Source organism: Balaenoptera musculus, chromosome 5 (assembly GCF_009873245.2).
Source record: "Balaenoptera musculus isolate JJ_BM4_2016_0621 chromosome 5, mBalMus1.pri.v3, whole genome shotgun sequence".
In the NCBI taxonomy this organism is placed as follows: Eukaryota; Metazoa; Chordata; class Mammalia; order Artiodactyla; family Balaenopteridae; genus Balaenoptera; species Balaenoptera musculus.
In genome coordinates, this window is record NC_045789.1 from 126,900,491 (window position 1) to 126,919,111 (window position 18,621).

At 38.9% G+C, this 18,621-nt stretch overlaps 1 protein-coding gene across 1 annotated transcript in view; it reads left to right on the forward strand.

The window, feature by feature from the left end:
* The first annotated feature begins 9,332 nt into the window (after nt 1-9,332).
* JADE1 (jade family PHD finger 1) overlaps nt 9,333-18,621 on the forward strand; it is a 195,588-nt gene continuing 186,299 nt past the window's right edge. The window contains exons 1-2 of the mRNA XM_036852512.1: nt 9,333-9,364; nt 11,099-11,218. Coding sequence (XP_036708407.1) covers nt 11,185-11,218 — 34 coding nt within the window. The 5' untranslated portion in view covers nt 9,333-9,364; nt 11,099-11,184. The remainder of the gene's footprint in view (nt 9,365-11,098; nt 11,219-18,621) is intronic.

An 18,621-nucleotide genomic window follows, 5' to 3' on the forward strand; every position in this document is an offset into this window, starting at 1 on the left:
CGAACGAACTTTTTGGCCAGCCCAATAAAATAACAGATTGTGACATAGTAGAAAATTTCAAATACAAGTTACACGTTGAATGAAGACTTTGAAGCTATGTACACTGAATCATGCAGAAAATTTTTTTAAATTGTAAAATGAAATTGTCCAACTCTCTCAAAATCTTTTATTTTCCACGTTTCTTCTTTTAAACAAAATGTATTGCTTATTTCTTCCTGGCATTCTGAGCATCTTACCTTTGTCTAAAAGCTTTCCATAAGGTTTTTTAGAGAATTTCCTGAGAGAAAAGATAATTTTGATCTGTGGCTTGAGGAAATGAAGATTTTCTGAGCAGGAAGGAGCAGAATCACACTCTAGGCCTAGGGACTTGCATGTGCAAAGGCGGGAAGCTGTGATCTGAATTTGGGGATTGGGAAACACTGGGCTGCTTATTGGGGTATGAGAGGGGAAATGGTAGCAGATGCAACTAGAAAGACGTCGAAGCCAGGCTACTAAGCGTCTAATGTACATCCTCAGGTAGTGGAGAAACAGCAGAGGGTTTTTTACATTTTGTTTTATTCTTAGTTATTTGTAAATAATTTCAAATTTACAGAAAAGTTGTGAGTATAAATAATATAAGGAACACCTGTCTATATATCCTTTACCCAGATTCACTTATTGTTAATATTTTGTTCCATTTGCTTTTTCATTTGATCTCTCTCTCTCCTTCTCATTATACACACATACATACATATATGTGTGTGTGTGCACATATACACACACACACACATAATATGTTTTCCTGTACCACCTGAGAGTAAGTTGAATCATGGTCCTCTTCTCCTAAATACCTCTGTGTGTTTTTCCTATAAATAGGGATGTTCTCTTCCTAACCACACAACAGTTATCAGCTTTAGTAAATTGAACCCTGATATAACAATTTTTAATCTAACCTGGAATTCATATGCCAGTTTTGTCTACTGAAGGAATAATATCTTTTAATAGCATTTTGCCCCTTCCAGTACAGGATCCAGTCTAAGATAAAGTATCACATTTAGTTTTTATGTCCTTTTACTCTTTTAATCTAGAACACTCTACAGCCTTTCTTTGACTTTTATGACACTGATATTTTTTAATATAGCCCCTTCTCTTTTTTCAGTAGAACAGTCTTCATTTTCATGAAGGGGATTTTATATAGGGGGTGACATAATCAGATCTGAATTTTAGAAAATGTCATTCTAGAGGCAATGTTAAGGATGGACCCAAAGGCAAGGGACTATTGATATGGCAATGAAATAGGCTATTGTTGGCCAATATTCCCTTCTGGGCAGGCAGGGATACAGGGTCAGAGCCTGGCCAGGATCCCTGAAAGTTGGGGCAGGCATAGGAATGGAGAGAAAGGGATTCAAAATGTCTGAGTCCTGGGTAAGTCTGCTTCAGAAAGAAAAGAGCAGTCTGAAATGCCAGGGAGTTGGTGGAGAAGCAAGACCCAGATCTAAAACAGTGGACTTGAATTTCAGATCGGAGCATAAAGCAAATCACATAATGTGAGGATCCTTCTGAAAAAATAGCATTACATGCACAGTTGAGCTTACAATAATGGAAAGTAAATCTTCATGAACTAAAAATTAAGATGGAAGAAAAAACAAAAAGCTAGGCATAAACTGAATTCTAGCAAACTTGAAGGGAGATTTCTGGCAGATGCAGGAAGTTAAGCCTTGAGTGCCAGTGAAGCAGGGAATGGAAAAGGGGTCCATGCATAAAGCCAAGGTTGTTGAGGGCTATACCCTCCATAAAAGAAAACAAAAATAAAAACAAAACAACTATGGGCACTGTGAGGTGATAAGGAAGCTTGCCTGTCTTGGCCTGGACTTTGGGTAGAGGGAAAAAAAAGTCTCATGTCAGTTTGGATTTTAATTTATACTGCTTGAGTGGTCTAGAAATTTTTCAGCCTAGAAATCTACATAAAAAGAAGCCAGAGATAACACAGATTTGCCCAATAGAAGCAAATGAAAAACTGCTTGGGAGAGACATACCTTCAATGTAACCTACGCAAAGATTCCTACAGATAAAGCCTTGATGAAGATGAGTTCAATCAAAAACTATAAAACACATGTGGAGGAGGAGGGACTCCACTGTGAGTAAGAATCCACAGAGACAACTAAACAGCAGAGTTAAATTCCCAGGAACTTGAGATAATAGAACCACTGACTTAAGGCTATAAAATAAGCATTTAAAAATGGTTAAAGACCTAAAAGAGTTAATCTAAACCATAAGAAAAGAATAAGATACTTGGGGGGAAAAGAAAATTTTGAAAAATAAACAAGATAGAACTTCTAGAAATACAGAATACAGTTAATTTAAAAATTCAGTTAAATAGAAAATTGGTTACAATAAAAGGAAAATGAGTAAATTGGGAGACAGAAAAGATATTTAAAAGAGTAAGAGATATGGAGGAATGAGAAGAATTATTTGGAATACGAGAAAGAGAGTAGAGATAATCATGGAGACACAATATTCAAAGAAATAAGGGCTGAGAATTTTCCAGAATAAATGAAATATATGAATCATCAGATTCTAAAGGCACAAGGGGACCCAAATGAAAATAAATACAGACCTAGGCACATTGTGGGGGAATTATGAGCAAAAATAATCAAAGGAAAGAAAAGATATTAAAAGTAAACAGAGAAAAAAAAGACATTGTCTTTATTTTTTTTTAATTTTCATTGAAATACAGTTGACTTACAATGTTGTGGTAGTTTCAGGTGTACAACAAAGTGATTTAGTTATATATTATATATATTTTTTCTTTTTTAGATTCTTTTCCATTATAGGTTATTATAAAATATTGAGTACAGTTAAGACATTATCTTTAAATGTTAATTACACTGATAGCAACAATAGAAGCCAAAAGACAATAAAATAATATTTTCAAAATGCTAAGAGAAAATAACTGTTAACTACAAAGTCATACCCTGATAACCATTAAAGAACATGAGGGACATAAGAAACATTTCTGGATATATAAACACCCAACACACAAATACACGTATATCTACACTTGAATACAATCAACTCTTTTTTAATAGGAGACATATATTTTATTCTTATTTATTTATTAATTTTTCGTGGCCACACTGTGCAACTTGCAGGAGTCTAGTTCCCAGCAGGGATGGACCTGTGCCCCCTGCAGTGGAAGCACAGAGCCTTAACCACTGGACCGCCAGGGAATTCCCTACAATCAACTCTTTTGGTTTTTTTTTTTTGATGTGGACCATTTTTAAAGTCTTTATTGAATTTGTTACAATATTGCTTCTGTTTTATGTTTTGGTTTTTGGCCCCGAGGCATGTGGGATCCTAGCTCCTCGACCGGGGATTGAACCCGCACCCCCTGCATTGGAAGGCGAAGTCCCAACCACTGGACCGCCAGGGAAGTCCCTACGATCAACTCTTAATAAAAGAATTTCTAGGGACTTATCTGGTTGTCCAGTGGTTAAGACGCTGAGCTCCCAAATGCAGGGGGCCTGGGTTTGATCCCTGATCAGGGAACTAGATCCCGCATGCTGCAACTAAAGATCCTGCATGCAGGGCTTCCCTGGTGGCGCAGTGGTTGGGAGTCTGCCTGCTAATGCAGGGGACACGGGTTCGAGCCCTGGTCTGGGAAGATCCCACATGCCGCGGAGCGGCTGGGCCCGTGAGCCACAATTGCTGAGCCTGCGTGTCTGGAGCCTGTGCTCCGCAACAGGAGAGGCCGCGATAGTGGGAGGCCCGCGCACAGCGATGAGGAGTGGCTCCCACTTGCCACAACTGGAGGGAGCCCTCGCACAGAAACGAAGACCCAACATAGCCATAAATTAAAAATAAAGAAATAAATAAATAAATAAAAAATTAAAAAAAAAAAAAAAAAAAAAAAGATCCTGCATGCAGCAACGAAGATCCCGCGTGCCACAACGAAGACCCGGCGCCGAGGAAGGAAGGAAAGAAGGAAGGGAGGAAGGAAGGGAGGAAGGGAGGAAGGAAGGAGAAGGAAGGAAGGGAGGGAGGGAGGGAGGAAGGGAGGAAGAATTTCTAAAGGATGTACTTCAGGAAGGGAAGAATTTTACCCAGAAGGTTTAAGTGCAAGAAAGAATGATGAGCAAACGAATTGTTAAATATGTAACCGAATAAACATGCAATTGAATAAATCACTAAAATTACAATGTCTAATTTCAGGTTAATAGAAAGAAAGAACTAAAATGTGGGCAACAATTACATGTAAAATGAAGGAGGGATGATCAAAGGGATGTTAAAGGGATCTAAGGTTCTTGTGTTTAAAAATAGGTAGAGCAATTGTTTAATTTTAATATAATTTTTTTAAAAGTTAAGGATAATCACTAAGAGAATAGTTATAGGGTATATACTGTCCAAAACATCAGTGAAGGGAAATAGGAAAAAGCTGTGCTTGATCCAAAAGAAGGCTAGAAAGAAGTTTTTTTAACAAAAACAACAACAACAACAAAAGAAAGGCAAAGAGAAGATCCAAAATAAGAGAAATGACTCCAAATATATCAGAAATTATAATACATACAAGTGGACTAAATGCTTCCATTAAAAGATTGAGATTCTCAATTGAATTGAGGAAAAATAATCATCTTTACCATCTTTATAATAGAAATACCTAAAACTTAAGAGCATATTTGAAGTAAAAGGGTTAAAGATGAAATCGACAAATTCTAAACAGCTGTAGTCTCTATAGTAATATCAAACAAAATATTTTTTAAGGAATGAAGTATAATTAGGGATTAAATAATTAAAGGAACAATTCCCAAGACAATATAACAACTTTTAACTTAAATAGGGCTAATAACATAGCTTTAAATTATATAACAAAAAGTGACAGAGTTGTATTGGGAGAGATAGGTGCAGAAAGAAGTAATAGCAAGTTAAATTTGAGGTGAGTACCTGTGAAACCTCCAGTGGGAGATCTTAAAGGCAGTTGGACATAACTGGTCTGTATCTCTAGAGAGAGACCAGATTTAAGTCTAGAAATTTGAAAGTACAGACTGTATTACTCCAAGTTCAACAGATTCTGAGCTTCTTGAGGAGAAGAATTACATATTCAACTTTGTAAGGCCCTTGTGCCTATCACAGTGCCTTATACAAGTGCTCAATAAAGGTTAAATTGAACATAATCTAATAGATATTGACTTTTTTAGAATGTATACATTTTTAGTTCTAAAGATTAATATTTACTGCATGAATACTATGGGGACTGTAAGAAGGTTTGAGACATAGTTCCTGCCTTTAGGAATATGGTAATTCAGTTGAAAGATTTTTTTTAAAAACCCAGTTACTTGAGAAATTAAAGAGCAATAATCAGTTGTCCATAATCAAGGTTTAATTGCTGTAGTATTTGGGTGAAAAGAGAAATTTCACCAGAGATTTGAGACATTGGAGAAAGCTGTAAATAGGTGAAATTTTAGTTGGTCCTTGAAAAATGGGCATCTTTGGTTGAAAAAAAAGAGGGAAGAGAACATTTTGGTTTGAAGAATTAGCATAAGTAAAGGTTTAGAGGTAGAAATTATTGTACGTATTTGTGTAACATTGATGATGCTAATTTCACTGTAGTATAAGTGCTGAGGAATGGTAAGAGAGAAGGCTGGAGAGATGGTCATATGAAGTTATGGAGGACCTTAAACTTGTTAGGGGTATTGGGATTGCTTACCAGGTAATATAGAATCATGGGTTCATAAATTGGTCTGATAATTTTTGTAAGCTATTTCTATGAATAATCTGGAAGTAATGTGTGAGAGAGCTTGAAGAAAGAAGGGAATGGGGAAGCAGGAAAATCTGTTAAAATGTATTTAAAGTAATCCAGGTATAAACTCATTAGGTCCAGGGCTAAAGTAAAACCAGGGGAATGGAAAAATAGGGTAAATTTGAGAGACACTTCAAAAAAAGAAGTGACAAAATTAGAAATGTCAACATTAAACCTAGAGTAATGATGGTATCCTGGACAAGCAACTAATGTGAAGAAGAGTCAATAATTCATAAATTCATAGAAATTTAGAGATGGTAAGGACCTTAGAAATTATATCCATAGACCCTTCTTTTCAAAGACGAGGAAACTGACATCAGAGAGTTTATGTAATTAGTTCATGGTTACCCCAGTGGTTAACTTTGAGAAAATGGCTAGAATCCAAGGAGAGATACCCTGAGCGGTTGGGATTGTGCTACTGGTGGGAAATCATCGTTGGATGTATTGATCTGGGGAGTCATCTGAAAGGTAATTGGAGACATAGAAGTGGATGTACTCTTCAAGGAGAGGTTATGTAGGGATGAGAGAAGAGAAACAATGATAAAGTCACAGGGAATTTCCACTATTAGGAATTCAAACTAGAAGGGAGATGGCTCCCAAAGGAGTTTGGAAAGAATAGATTAGATATGAAGACAATCAGAAGTGGCCAGATCCAGAGCCTGTCGTATGTTGCCCTTATGATTTCAGTTTTTTGTTACTTATTTTATTTTACACAAAACTCAGTATCCTACTGCATTTTTATGTAACCATCACTACATGTTCTGTCAATACTTTATTTCATGTTGATTTTCCTCCCATGCATGTCCCTTTCTTTATTAATGTTTAATAATATAATAAACAAACATGAACTAACATTTCATGTTTGAAACATTGACAATAATATACCTGTGTACTACTCTTCCATCCCATTTCTCTGACTCACCACACCTAATATAAGCACAATTCTTTGCATTTTCATATAGTTTTATCACTATATGTATACATATACCTGCTAAATGAATTTTGTAGTAACTTTTTTACTTTAAAGGAGCTATAAGTAATCTTTGGAACTTGCTTTTGCACACAGAATTATGTTGTTAAGATTCATCCATATTGTTGTATGTAGCTGTAGTCCGTTCATTTTTACTGCTCTATAATATTCCGTATATGACTATGCCACACTTTATTTTCCTGTCAAAGGTCATTTAGCCTATTTCCAGATAGTTCAGTCTATTTTGAATAGTGCTTCTATGAACATTTTCGTACATGTCTCCTGGTATACATTGCAAGGACTTCTGTTGGGTATATATCTACTTATATTGATTTAAAACTCTTTCTGGGGACTTCCCTGGCAGTCCTGTGGTTAAAACTGTGCTTCCACTGCAGCGGGCGTGGGTTTGATCCCTGGTCGGGGAACTAAGATCCCACGTGCTGCGCCGTGCGGCCAAACAAACAAACAAACAAACACTCTTTCTGTGAAGCATAGCACATTAGAATGGCATTAGGTGAATTCTGGTTGTGGAAATTCAAGTCTAAAATTATCAACATCTTTTCCTAAAGTGAACAGATTCACATACCACGCTAGGAGCCTTATAAAGTGCCCACGTCTAGGTAAGGGATATTTACCAAATGTTTTCTTGGGGAGCAAAATTACAAGCTGGAGTTGGTCACTGATTTTTTTCCACTGACCCAATTTAATGTCAATGCTATTTTCGGGATACAAAAGGAAAACTGAGGGCCGGAGGCAAGGAAGAGAGGTAACAGGTTAACTGAAGCTTAGCACTGCTTGGCAGCTGGTCCAGAAAAATTCACCTTCATCTCGTTTGAGGGTCCTCTTACCCTCCCTAGCAGCCCTCCTTGTGTGAGAGTGAACAATATGAACAAAAAGAACCAAGGAAAAGGGCTCTGTCAGATTTGTTCACTCAGAATCAGTTGATTGTCTGCCAAGAAAAGTTTCTCATCTTCAAGAGGTTCTGAGCTTAAAATTCTCATCTCTTTGTGAACACACAAGAAAGAACTCTTCTCTGGTCAGGGATCCTGCATGTGTGTATGTGTGTGCGCACAGGCACAGACAGACGTGCAAAGGAAAAGTGAACGCTGGACAGACACAGAAGCTATACTGCCATTCTCTTTATTATTGTCTTCTATTTTCTGAGGTGTTACAAATATATTTTCACTTAAATAGAAATTGTTACTATAACCTAAATAGCAATAACCTTGTTGCTGAAACTTCCCACTCATTTTTACTTGTAGTAACCATACCTTGAAAATCTATGTACATTTTTAACTCAAGCCTCCTAATTTCCTGCTTTAACCAAGCATCTTTGCCTTTGTGCCCAATGACGATTTGCTCCCTTTCACATCCATCTCGAAGGGTGTCATGATGAAAGGGAAAGAATGGTTATCTGGTTATAAATGGCTGCAGAAACGGAGGACCATCCAAAAGGGCCAATGGAATTAGCAGTGTGATGTGAGCCATATTACCTTACAGTGAGGTCTTCTTTGACAGGACCTTAGGGAAGAATCTTGTGGTCTCTAATTTCTAGTCATTTGCTGTACTCCTTTTCTTCTTGGAAAATAGATTTTTTAAAAAGTTGAATAGTATACGAATGGCATGCATTTAGGTGGAACACAGTGCCAAAGCATTACCAATTATTCCAAGCCCACACACAAAACATACGTAATGAAAGTATTGTTTCTGAATTGCCGTGTGCATTCTACAAGGAGATATCTAAATCAAGATGGAAACAGCAGAGGTTTCTTCCTTCTTTGGACAGTACTGTAGGGCATAAGAAGCAACTATAGCTCTTTTCCTTACTATGTCAAACGCGGATGCATTTCCCAATTTTTTTTTAATACCCCCATCAAAAGGGCTAGATGTAAATTGTATCCAATTAAGGTCTGTGCTTACAGGTACATTCCTGTAAAGTGGATGTTATTTGGAAATTCTTTATGTAACCCCTACTCAGCATTTATCTAAATATATTGTTAATATTTAAGGTTTTTAGACTCAGTCCTATGAAATAATATTATCGTTGCATGTTCATCCACCTCCAGTTTCCTGTAACAAAATATGAAAATTTGACTGCAAATATGTAGAGTAGAAAAGGTGAATTCCTCTTGTAGAAAGAGCATTAACTGGAGCATTCTGATTCTCGTTGAGAATAGTACAGCAATTTTTTTTTACAGATAAAAGAACCTCTTATCTTATGAAGAGCTGCATTAATTACAGCCTGAAATTCTGTTTCACGCATCCTGTTTCAGAGCCAAGGAGAGAGCAGAAAAGATGTTTGCTGTTGGAAGTCTATATTCCCATTTTCTTTTTCTTCTTGTAAAATAGCTTTCTGAAAGGTAAATAGTACACAAATGCCATGAGTTTAGGTGGAACACAGTGCCAAAGCAATACTAATTATTCCAACAACAGCAGTAGCTATAACTTTAAAAACAAAAAACAAATTCCAATGTTATGAGTAACTTTGCTGATCATAATAAAAGAAGATGAAATTTAATGTCAATAGCAGTAAGAGTGTAGGAGGTAATTCTATTTCATTTTCTTTTCAGACAAAACAGAAACAGGACGTGGTGGTACAAGCAAATGGAAAAATCCAGGTAATAAAGAGTATAGACGTATCTTTGATCTACCTTGAGGCCAAAAGCTTTGGATTTAGAGCTATAAAAGGATGTTAGGAAGTTTTCATTTTCTGGAATTATGTTAAGACCTATAGTTCTTCTTATTTCCTCACATTACCCTTATTGGGTGATAATGACCCACCAAATAAATGGATATATAGGAGGGATGTGAGAATAATCTATTGAGCTGATGTTCTCTATGACAGTGATACTATTGTACATGCCAAGTTCACCAATACCTACTTCCTGTTTTCTTTGCACCTCTTCTTGAACTTTGTCCCCTTTCCTATTTACCTCCAATGATTGGTTTAAGTCCAACTTGGTGTGCATACAAGCCTGCTATATAATGGTGCTGCCTACATGCTCAGGGTTGGGGAAAAATTCTTTCCTCATTTATTTACACATCTATAAAGAAGCCAGGATATTCTTATGCACTGTTACTATAGACCACATTTTCTATAACACATCCAGGAAAAGGATCAGGTCAAATGGAATACTTATAAGATATGAAGGAATTTAAAGTAGCAGCAGGCAAGCCTAATTCTATCAGATAAAACACAAATAACAATCGTATTACTCTTCTGTAAAAGTCCTAGGTAAATAAACATGTTGAGTCCCGGTAAAATAACCAAGTCCAATATGGGATTGAGAGTCACCATAGTAAAGCCAGTGCCCTGAGGCGCTCAGAATGAGTTCACATTTACAAATGGTGTCACCTGATGTAGTAGAAAGAGCCCCACAAACCTAGATTTGAGTTTCAGATCTGCCATTGATTGGCTGGTGACCTTGGCCAAGTGACCTTCTGATCCTCAGTACTCCCCCACAAAGGGGAAAATGATACTTAGCTTGCTGAGCCATTGGTAAGGGTAGATATATTGTACAAAGTGTCTGGAAGAGTGCCTGGCACATATGGGCTCAAAAGTAAGCTGCTTTTGTTGTTACTGTTATTAAGCATCTTGGCACACTGCTTTTCTATCAAATGCCTCTACTATTATAATGAACATAAAGACCCCACTGAACCTGAAATAATAACTAAAATAATAAAATGCCTTACATTCAGAGAACAGTTCTGATCCAAAGCACTTAAAACCCTCCTCTCTATTTCTCCTCTGATTAGTTTTGTAAAGTGAAAGGAATGAGGACATCCAAGTACCGGTGCAGGGGTAGGATGGGATATCACTGCCTGGCCACTTTCTAGCTGCACCACTTTTACCAGCCAAGCCAGGCTAAGTGAAGGAACAAAATGGCACCAAGAGGAAGGTGGGCAAAAGGAAATAAGGAGTGAACTCTTCACATCTTAGGCCACCAGGGATGTCTCAAAGGATCCCATCCACTACAAAAAATGCAAATGAATTGGAGTCACCTGAAAAAAAAAAATAAAGAATTTGGAAAATGAGCAATTTACACAGAAGCTAAGAATTGAGGCAAAGATGTGGCTTCCTCTCAAATATCATTTAAAAAAATTTTGTCCAGAATTAGCCCAGTCATTGCTTCCGTTCTCAGCTTTTCTCAAGCTGTCAAAAGCGAGCCAAACTTAGTGCTTAGTTCCTTCAGGTTTCTTGCTGGGTGCAAAATGATAGGAAGCCCTTCATCTCCTTCCTGGTGTTGCAATCCTTTCTCTTTGCGATAGCTTCATCCACTAACGGCCTCACGCCAACACTTTGCCTACTATTTTCTTCTCTGTCTCTCCTTCCCCTGTGGCCACTTGGCCAGCTTGCCAGCAGTGGATTGGCCCGGAGCAGTGAGCCGTCACGTGCTCGACTCCCAGCCTCTGTGAAGCACCCACGTCTGAGTTTTCCATGACGCACCTCCTGCCGTCACACTGGCTCTCAAGTAAGTCAATGGTCAAATCTTTTCCAAAAGTGGTTTTGACAAAGAACAGCTTAAATCGCCCAAGATGTTGACAAATGGGCTGTTATCTAGGAGAGCGAGTAAAGCAACCCATTTGAACGACAAGAACAGATAAGGCCCACCTCTTTGTCTCCTTGCCTTTTTTACACTGATATTCCTGTGGAGACAAAGGAAAAGAAGAAAAGGAAACAAAGGCAGATCTTTAGCGCTGGCTGTCCCAGGGTTGATTAGGATGCTGATCTGTGTGGCAGGTTTCTAGGTTCTCACCCAACTTCTTGGCTGCTAGTCAAAGGATTTAACAGTGCGCTTTGTAAATAGTGGTGTACAAAGCCAGTCTAAAAATAGTACATTTCCAGGGTCTGAATTGGGTGAGTGGAATGAGTGGCAACGGCTGTATTGTACAAAACAGATTACAAACAAGTTACTCCATGGTGCTTGATATGCAGGGTTATTCACATGCTTCATCTGGCTTCGTTAAATAATGCAAACACATTTACCAACGTGCTTGATCGTTTTGTTTATTTGTGCTCTGGAGAGCTTGTGTGTGTTTATGACTGACAAATGTACATGTTCTATTTTCTGACAATCAAACAAAGCTCTCCCGATGAGGTAAACAGCTGAGTTAAATAGTGGAGCCGACACTACTGAGAATCGCTGATGTGACACTATGGTGGTTGTTAATGACAGGTTTCCTGCTGCGCTTGCTGCCCTAAAGGATTTTTGCTGAAGGTGGGAATCAACACGAGGGTCTGATGACTAGGGGGACTGCTAGGTCTGACTGAAATCTCTCTGGAAACCATGTGCGTGAACGCTTGCGCCTCGCTAGTAATTTTTCACCGAGGAAGCTACTGCGCGTGTTCTTCCTCGCCCTCGCTCCTGTGGACGGGCTGTGTGGACCACGGAGAGTAGAACAGTCCTCGCTGTTGCCGACTGCAGAAGGCAGGTCCCAGGTACCTTTCACAGAAGACTCAGGCTCAGGGAGAATCCCAAAGGAACTTTCAATAAAAACTTAATTTTCTGAAATGAGATGCTGGAAATGTGTTTTGCAGTCATCTGAAAGCAAAAGACCCCGCTTCTATTTTCAGCTGTAAGTGGTGGTTGTTCCTATATATGTTGAGGAGAGAAACGTTCTCTTACCAAACTACAACGTAATTATTGCCTCCATAAATAATTGTCTTCCAGGCAGTTTGGAGATGCTTTTATTTAATACAATGTGGTAACTCTTAGGTGAAGTCCTTGATTGTTCTGGCAGGTCGATTTCCTCGAAGACAGAAACTTAGAATAGGGACAGCTCTTGAAGGAACTGGACCAGAGAAATACATTAAAGAGGATTAAAACAAAAACGAAAAAAAAAAACCCAGGCTGTCACTTTAGCAAACATTTCTCCTACCCAAATTTCATGCCTTTAACTTGATACAGTCTTGGGTAGATTGGGTCTGATGGTCTGGGAGTGTACATTTTGACACTCCACTCTCCCCTACTTATGTATGACTTGGGAAAGGTACAGAAATGCTTTGACCCTCCAGTTTCCTCCTCCATAAACTGGTGAGAATAATACCCATCTCATCGTGAGGACTGAATTAGGTAATGTAAGCAAAGCACTTGGCCCATGATAGTAAATGCGAGGCAATTAGACAGCATTCCTGGACATGACCTCTCACCTGCCTAATAACATCCTAGTCTCCCTCAAAATACGTATCATCTCATAGGCTGAACACAATGCAAATGTCTAATTCCTTTTGAGAATTACCACCATCATCATTGTTATTATCCTCTTTGTTGAATGAACGGTCCAGACAGCATTAAATCAGAATTTCCTGGCATTTCCCTCTTTATCAATAGCTACGTGATATTGGGTGTTAATATTTCTTTAGAGCTGCCGTGGAAGATAACATAAACCATGATTTGGGCCATTCTGGAATTTCCTCAACCTGGCTTTTTTATTTCTTATGCAAAGGAATTATGCTTTTTTTCCAATAAGGCAGATATTTGTTTACATCCCTAAAGAGTCAGAAAAACAACATAGATTTCATCTCTTGTTTGAGACTGAATTTTCCAAACAATTGAAAGACTATAACTGAGTAGACTTTGGGGGGGGGCACACCCTCAGGCATGAGCAAAGTGAGCTCTGAAAGAACCTGATGAGTTATGGAAACATGAAGAGCCAAATAACATCCTAAAAGTCGTGGTCACAGCAAAAATATTTACCCACAATGTTTGTGAAGTTAAGAAGGACATATGAGGTAGCTCTATAAATGGAAAAATCAAACTATATAATGTAGATGGTACCTCTGCTAGTAACTACTTTCAAGATTGGCTTTCAGTATCTATGCTACAGTGTTCTAAACTTATTCTACAAAGAAGGATCACTTTATTTATAGTGATCATTATCCAAAGTTAACTAAGTTCCTTATAAACAAAATCTCAGGCAAATATATGAAAATATTGGAATTGACCTTTTTTATAAAATTTTCACATCACTATACTTAAAAATCCTACTGAAAAGACAAAGGATTTTGAAAATTGTCCAAATTTCATTTTCACTGGCCAAATTGAATTAATTCCTCTGTTTTCTCTTCAGAGGGGCACAATTGTGCCTCTAAGGGGCTTCTCTTCTCAAAGGGATAAAAATGCACAAACACAGCAACTAAAAGAATGACATTCAATTCATCTGAGATTTGTTTTGCTTTTCTGTTTTATTGTAAGCCTATCTACTAATGTGCTGACCGTGTTCTAGGCATTGAGAGGGATTAAAAGCTGTCACTGTGCTCATGGATCTTGTTGAGGGAGAAATGACTCTCATCTAAAAACTACTCAAGGCAGTGTCCATAAGTCCCCAATTAAATTGAATCAGCCACTGATATAATGGCAGAGATCAACAAGGCTGTGTATGGTTAACAGCAGGTAGGCTGGTGTGGCAGAGAAGTGGAATTTAGTAAAGGTAGATGAGGGTGGCTATTATGGGCTGAATTATGTGCCCCCCAATTCATGTTGAAGTTCTAACTCTTATACCTCAGAATGTGACTGTATTTGTATATAGGGTCTTTAAAGAGGTAATTAAGTTTAAATGAGGTCATTAGGATGGGCCCTAATCCAATATGACTGGTATCCTTCTAAGAGGAGATTAGGACACAGACACACACAGAGGAGAGATCACGTGAAGACACAGGGAGAAGATGTTATCTGCAAGCCCTGAGGAGAGGTCTCCGAAGAAACCAACTCTGCTGACACCTTGATCTCAGACTTCTAGAATCCAGAATTGCAAGAAAATAAGTTTCTACTGTGTGAGCCACCCAGTCTGTGGTACTCTGTTATGGGAGCCCATGTAGACTAACACAGTGGTCTTGAAGGATGAATGAGATTTATTTAGGTCGAGAAAAGAGGGAAAGTGGGTGCTACACTTCTGTCTCTCCTGTTATTCAATATTTGCATTTTATTTTCCTTGTTCGTGTCCCTGTCCTACTATTAGGTGTAGAAGTTAGAAGATAGTGGGGAGAAGGGAGATGGGAAAGGAATTCGGGAAGGGAGAAGTGAAAGCAGAGAAAAGAGACTTGTGTTTTACTAGAGACCATCAGGTATGGAAAAGCAACAAAAAGCAGCAACTATAAAAGCAGTGAGCAGTTTTAAAACTAAGGGATGGCGTTAAGAATAAAGAACTGTAGAGTGTTTAACAAGGTTATCAAAAGTCTGAAATTTATCTGCACTCAATAAGGAGGTCTTTATTGCTCACTTGTGGCATCTTGATAAGTTCAACCTCTATCTTCTAATGATAAATTCCAATATTATCATTACAGTTATGACTTATTTGATATTTATAACACCCCAGGGTTGCCTTCTTGCCACATTATTTTTGCACTGTTGAGATACATTTTTTTTACAATGGATATAAATGATGTAAATGTAATATGGAAGCATTTATATCAATAGTAAAGACATGGCTGGGCTACGTAGTCAAATAGGACTTGTCACTCAAGCAATTCTCATTACCCATTAAATATTTCCCAGTGATTGAAGGGTTTTCAGTTGGTTGAGAAACATAATAGAGACAAATGCCAGTTTGTGAAGATAAAATGCTGCCTCAAATCTAAGCTGTTAATGTAGGAAGACCCTGAAACTTATCTAATATATTCTACCACCTGGACACAATTTGTTTTCAGTGATGATGTCAAGAAATTTGTGTTTAAATGGCCATGTGCACGTCGTTGTTTCTTAAGGAAAGAGCTTATGTTTGGCCTAAGCTCCTGTGAGTACTTTAGTCTCAGTAGTAAATTTAGAGAAATGTTTCTTTCTTTACAATTTTGCAAGTTGTGTTAGGGGATGGGCAGGAAATAGAATTACTGAGGAAGAGTTTTATACTCTGATCTACACTATGAGGCAAATATTTGGTATGGTGAACATTTCTCCCTTCAGAACTCTCTTTTCGTTCTCCTAAGGATCAAAAGGCCTGGGTGCTTTCAGAGGTCCCTTTCTGGCCAAGGCCTGTGGGCTTCCCATAAGAAGTTCTTGCCGTGGGCGGCTTGCAGCCTCTGGGGGTCACGCGAGGCCCTGCCTCAACCTGCTAGCTCTGCCTTGCATGCCCACTGTTGTCCTCCCTTTGGTCCAGATTCATGCTCTCCACTCATGGAGAGCTTTGGTCTGGATACTTTGACCTTCTTCAGTTTCTGGGCTGAAGTGCCACTTTAATCAGCTTCCTATAATCAGGGACAGTATTCTTTACTCTCGTGCCCAGCTGCAGTTCCAGAAATTCCTGGCTGAGCCACTGCTTTCCCAGGAGAAAGAGGTGATCATATAAAACATTTGAGTGCTTTTCTTTGTGTCTCTGTCAATAGTAAAATGCTCAGTAAACATTTACTGCATGAAAGAAGAAAAAAAAAAGATAAGAAGGAAGGAAGGGAAAGGAAGGGGGAAAGGAAGTTAGAAAGGAAGAAAGAAGGAAGGAATAAATGTTGCCTTTTTGCACAATTGCCACACTTGGGAACGTGGTCTGCAGCAGTAGGAAAAAGCCAGCTAAGCTTCTGTAGCAATTCTGTTCTTAATATTCTCTTTGCCCACTAGCCTCAACCGTTACCTCCTAACCCACCCACTTCTGTAGGGAGTACTTTTCTCCATAGAAGGATTGTTCCTGTCATCATATCACCAGATACAAGGGATTTTCCAAGGGTAGAAAGAAACATTTCAGAGAATACAGCAAGAAGTCAAATTTAGGAAGAGAAGGAAGGTCTAAAAAGTACACGGCCTGCCTTACTTATCCTAGTGGTATTATTATTGCCAGATCCTGTGTTAATCCTAATGATTTCATTTCAGTTATCAAAGGGCCCTACATGCCACAGAATATCTGAGTAATTTTCCCCAACTCTTCTCTTAGATTCATCATATCTGATATGAGAGGAAGGAAAAAGAAAAATAATACCCCCATTATGTGGCAGATACTGAGCTAGGTACCTGTGGAAAACACATTTTGGAATGTCTACACAGTCCACAAGGATCCCCTCAGTACACTGCTCACCACAGGGTCAGCCCCTTCAGCCCTGTTTAGGCTGAGTCTACACTCCACGGTCCCAGCCACCGTCCACTCATGCCACAGGGAACTCTTGTCATAAGGTAAAGGATCAGATTCCCTTGTGAGACTTTAGAATTGGAATTATGGATTCCCACTACCTCTGTGTTGGTGTCTTGGAAAGGGATACATAAACTCAAAAGCTATGGGTCTGTCAGTTCTGTTGGCTTAGTGGAGAGAAAGCCAATCCTCACAAAAGGAGAAAAAAAATCAAATATACGAAGAGAAGCTACAATGGTTCCTGATGATTTTTTATGTCTCAGCTACAGCCTCATTATAAGGCTTAGCTGAATTCTTGACTTTAAGAACGAGGGGATATCAGTATAACCTTATAATTAATTTTCTCTCTGTCTCAATCTCTCTCACTTTTTTCCTTAAACCAGCTCAGGTTGGTTTCTGTTACCTGGAATGAAAGGAATCCTAACTAATAAAGCGATGCACATGCTTTACCTTATTTAACATGATTTTCACAACAGATCTGTGAGGTGTTTTCTTTCTCTATTTTACTGATGAGGGAACAAGAATTAATAACTAAGTTGCCTAGGCTTTATGCCTCATGAATTTCAGGGATGACATTCAAACCCAAAGTTTGTGGACTCCAAAACCTGAACTTTTTCCACTGGGCCCTTATTCCTTTGGAGGTGCTCTGGCGGCTGGGAAGATCTTCCGCCATGACCTCAGAAAGACACTAAAGTTTTGTAAACCTTGAGGTAACAAAGATTCCGAGGATCACAATTGCCCCCTGGCTCCTGAGCCCCTGGCAGCACACCAGTTTCTGCCTGTTCTGCCTGCCCCTCCACGGCGGGAACACAGACTGTGCATTCTTCTAGGGCTGGAGGAGAAGTTCCCAGGCTCCACGGGGAGCAGGATAGCCCACTGCTGACCCCACAAAAGAAAAAAAATCAAGTCTACAAGGTTGTCTGTCCTTTGGACATGTCTTCTGACCTCTAATAGTCAGCAGGGTGCTACAGCACCAGGCGTGTGCCCTGCAAGGTGTCTCCCCTTGTATAAAGCTCAGAACACTCCTTCCACTGGAAAATGTGGCCAGGATGCATCAGTCTATTCTTCCCCAGGAACATAGGGTCCTTTTTCCTTCCACTGAAAGCTGTTTTCTGATTCATTTGGTGATTAATTGTTTGGAATTCATCATTCAGATCCTGTTGGGGAGGTGAGGATGCTGCCCATCTGGGCCCTGGGGCCTGTGTCTGGCCAGGGAAGTGCTCTGGGGCTCCTGTCTTGACCAGGGCCTTTGATACCTTGCTATTGGCTTAAGAACCTGTTAAAGACATGGACATGGTTCCCTGGTCTTCCTAGTGACTTGAGTGATCATTAAATGACTATTTTGTGCTCAGAGTAGAAATAGAAATTATGATTCTCTTTCCATGGACCATAAGCCCATGTATCAGGGCCAAGTTCTTGGTGTTGGAATTCTCTCCTTTCTGAGGCAGATCGAGTGTAGCTCCATGAAGTTGGTAATTGATTTTTTTTTTTCCTCTGTGATGATTCACATGGCCATTTGATGATTGCTGGAACCACAGTAGCCTGGCTGAGGTTTACAAAAGGGGAATAATAATTAAAATTTGGAGATCACTCTCCACTCCCATCTTCATTTTCAATTCCCTCTATCTGACAAAAGTTTGTTGGCAAAGTGGTGGCCAGTTCAAGAATTTGGATTAGTTGTTAATGTTCCACTGATAGTTTTCTTAAGTACTTACAGGGAAAGGTAAAGCAGACTAAGATTAATGTTAAGTTAATCTCACTTTAGTACCTGGCAGAGAGTAGTCTCTGAATAAATGTTAGAAGGATGAATTACATAATAGATTATAAA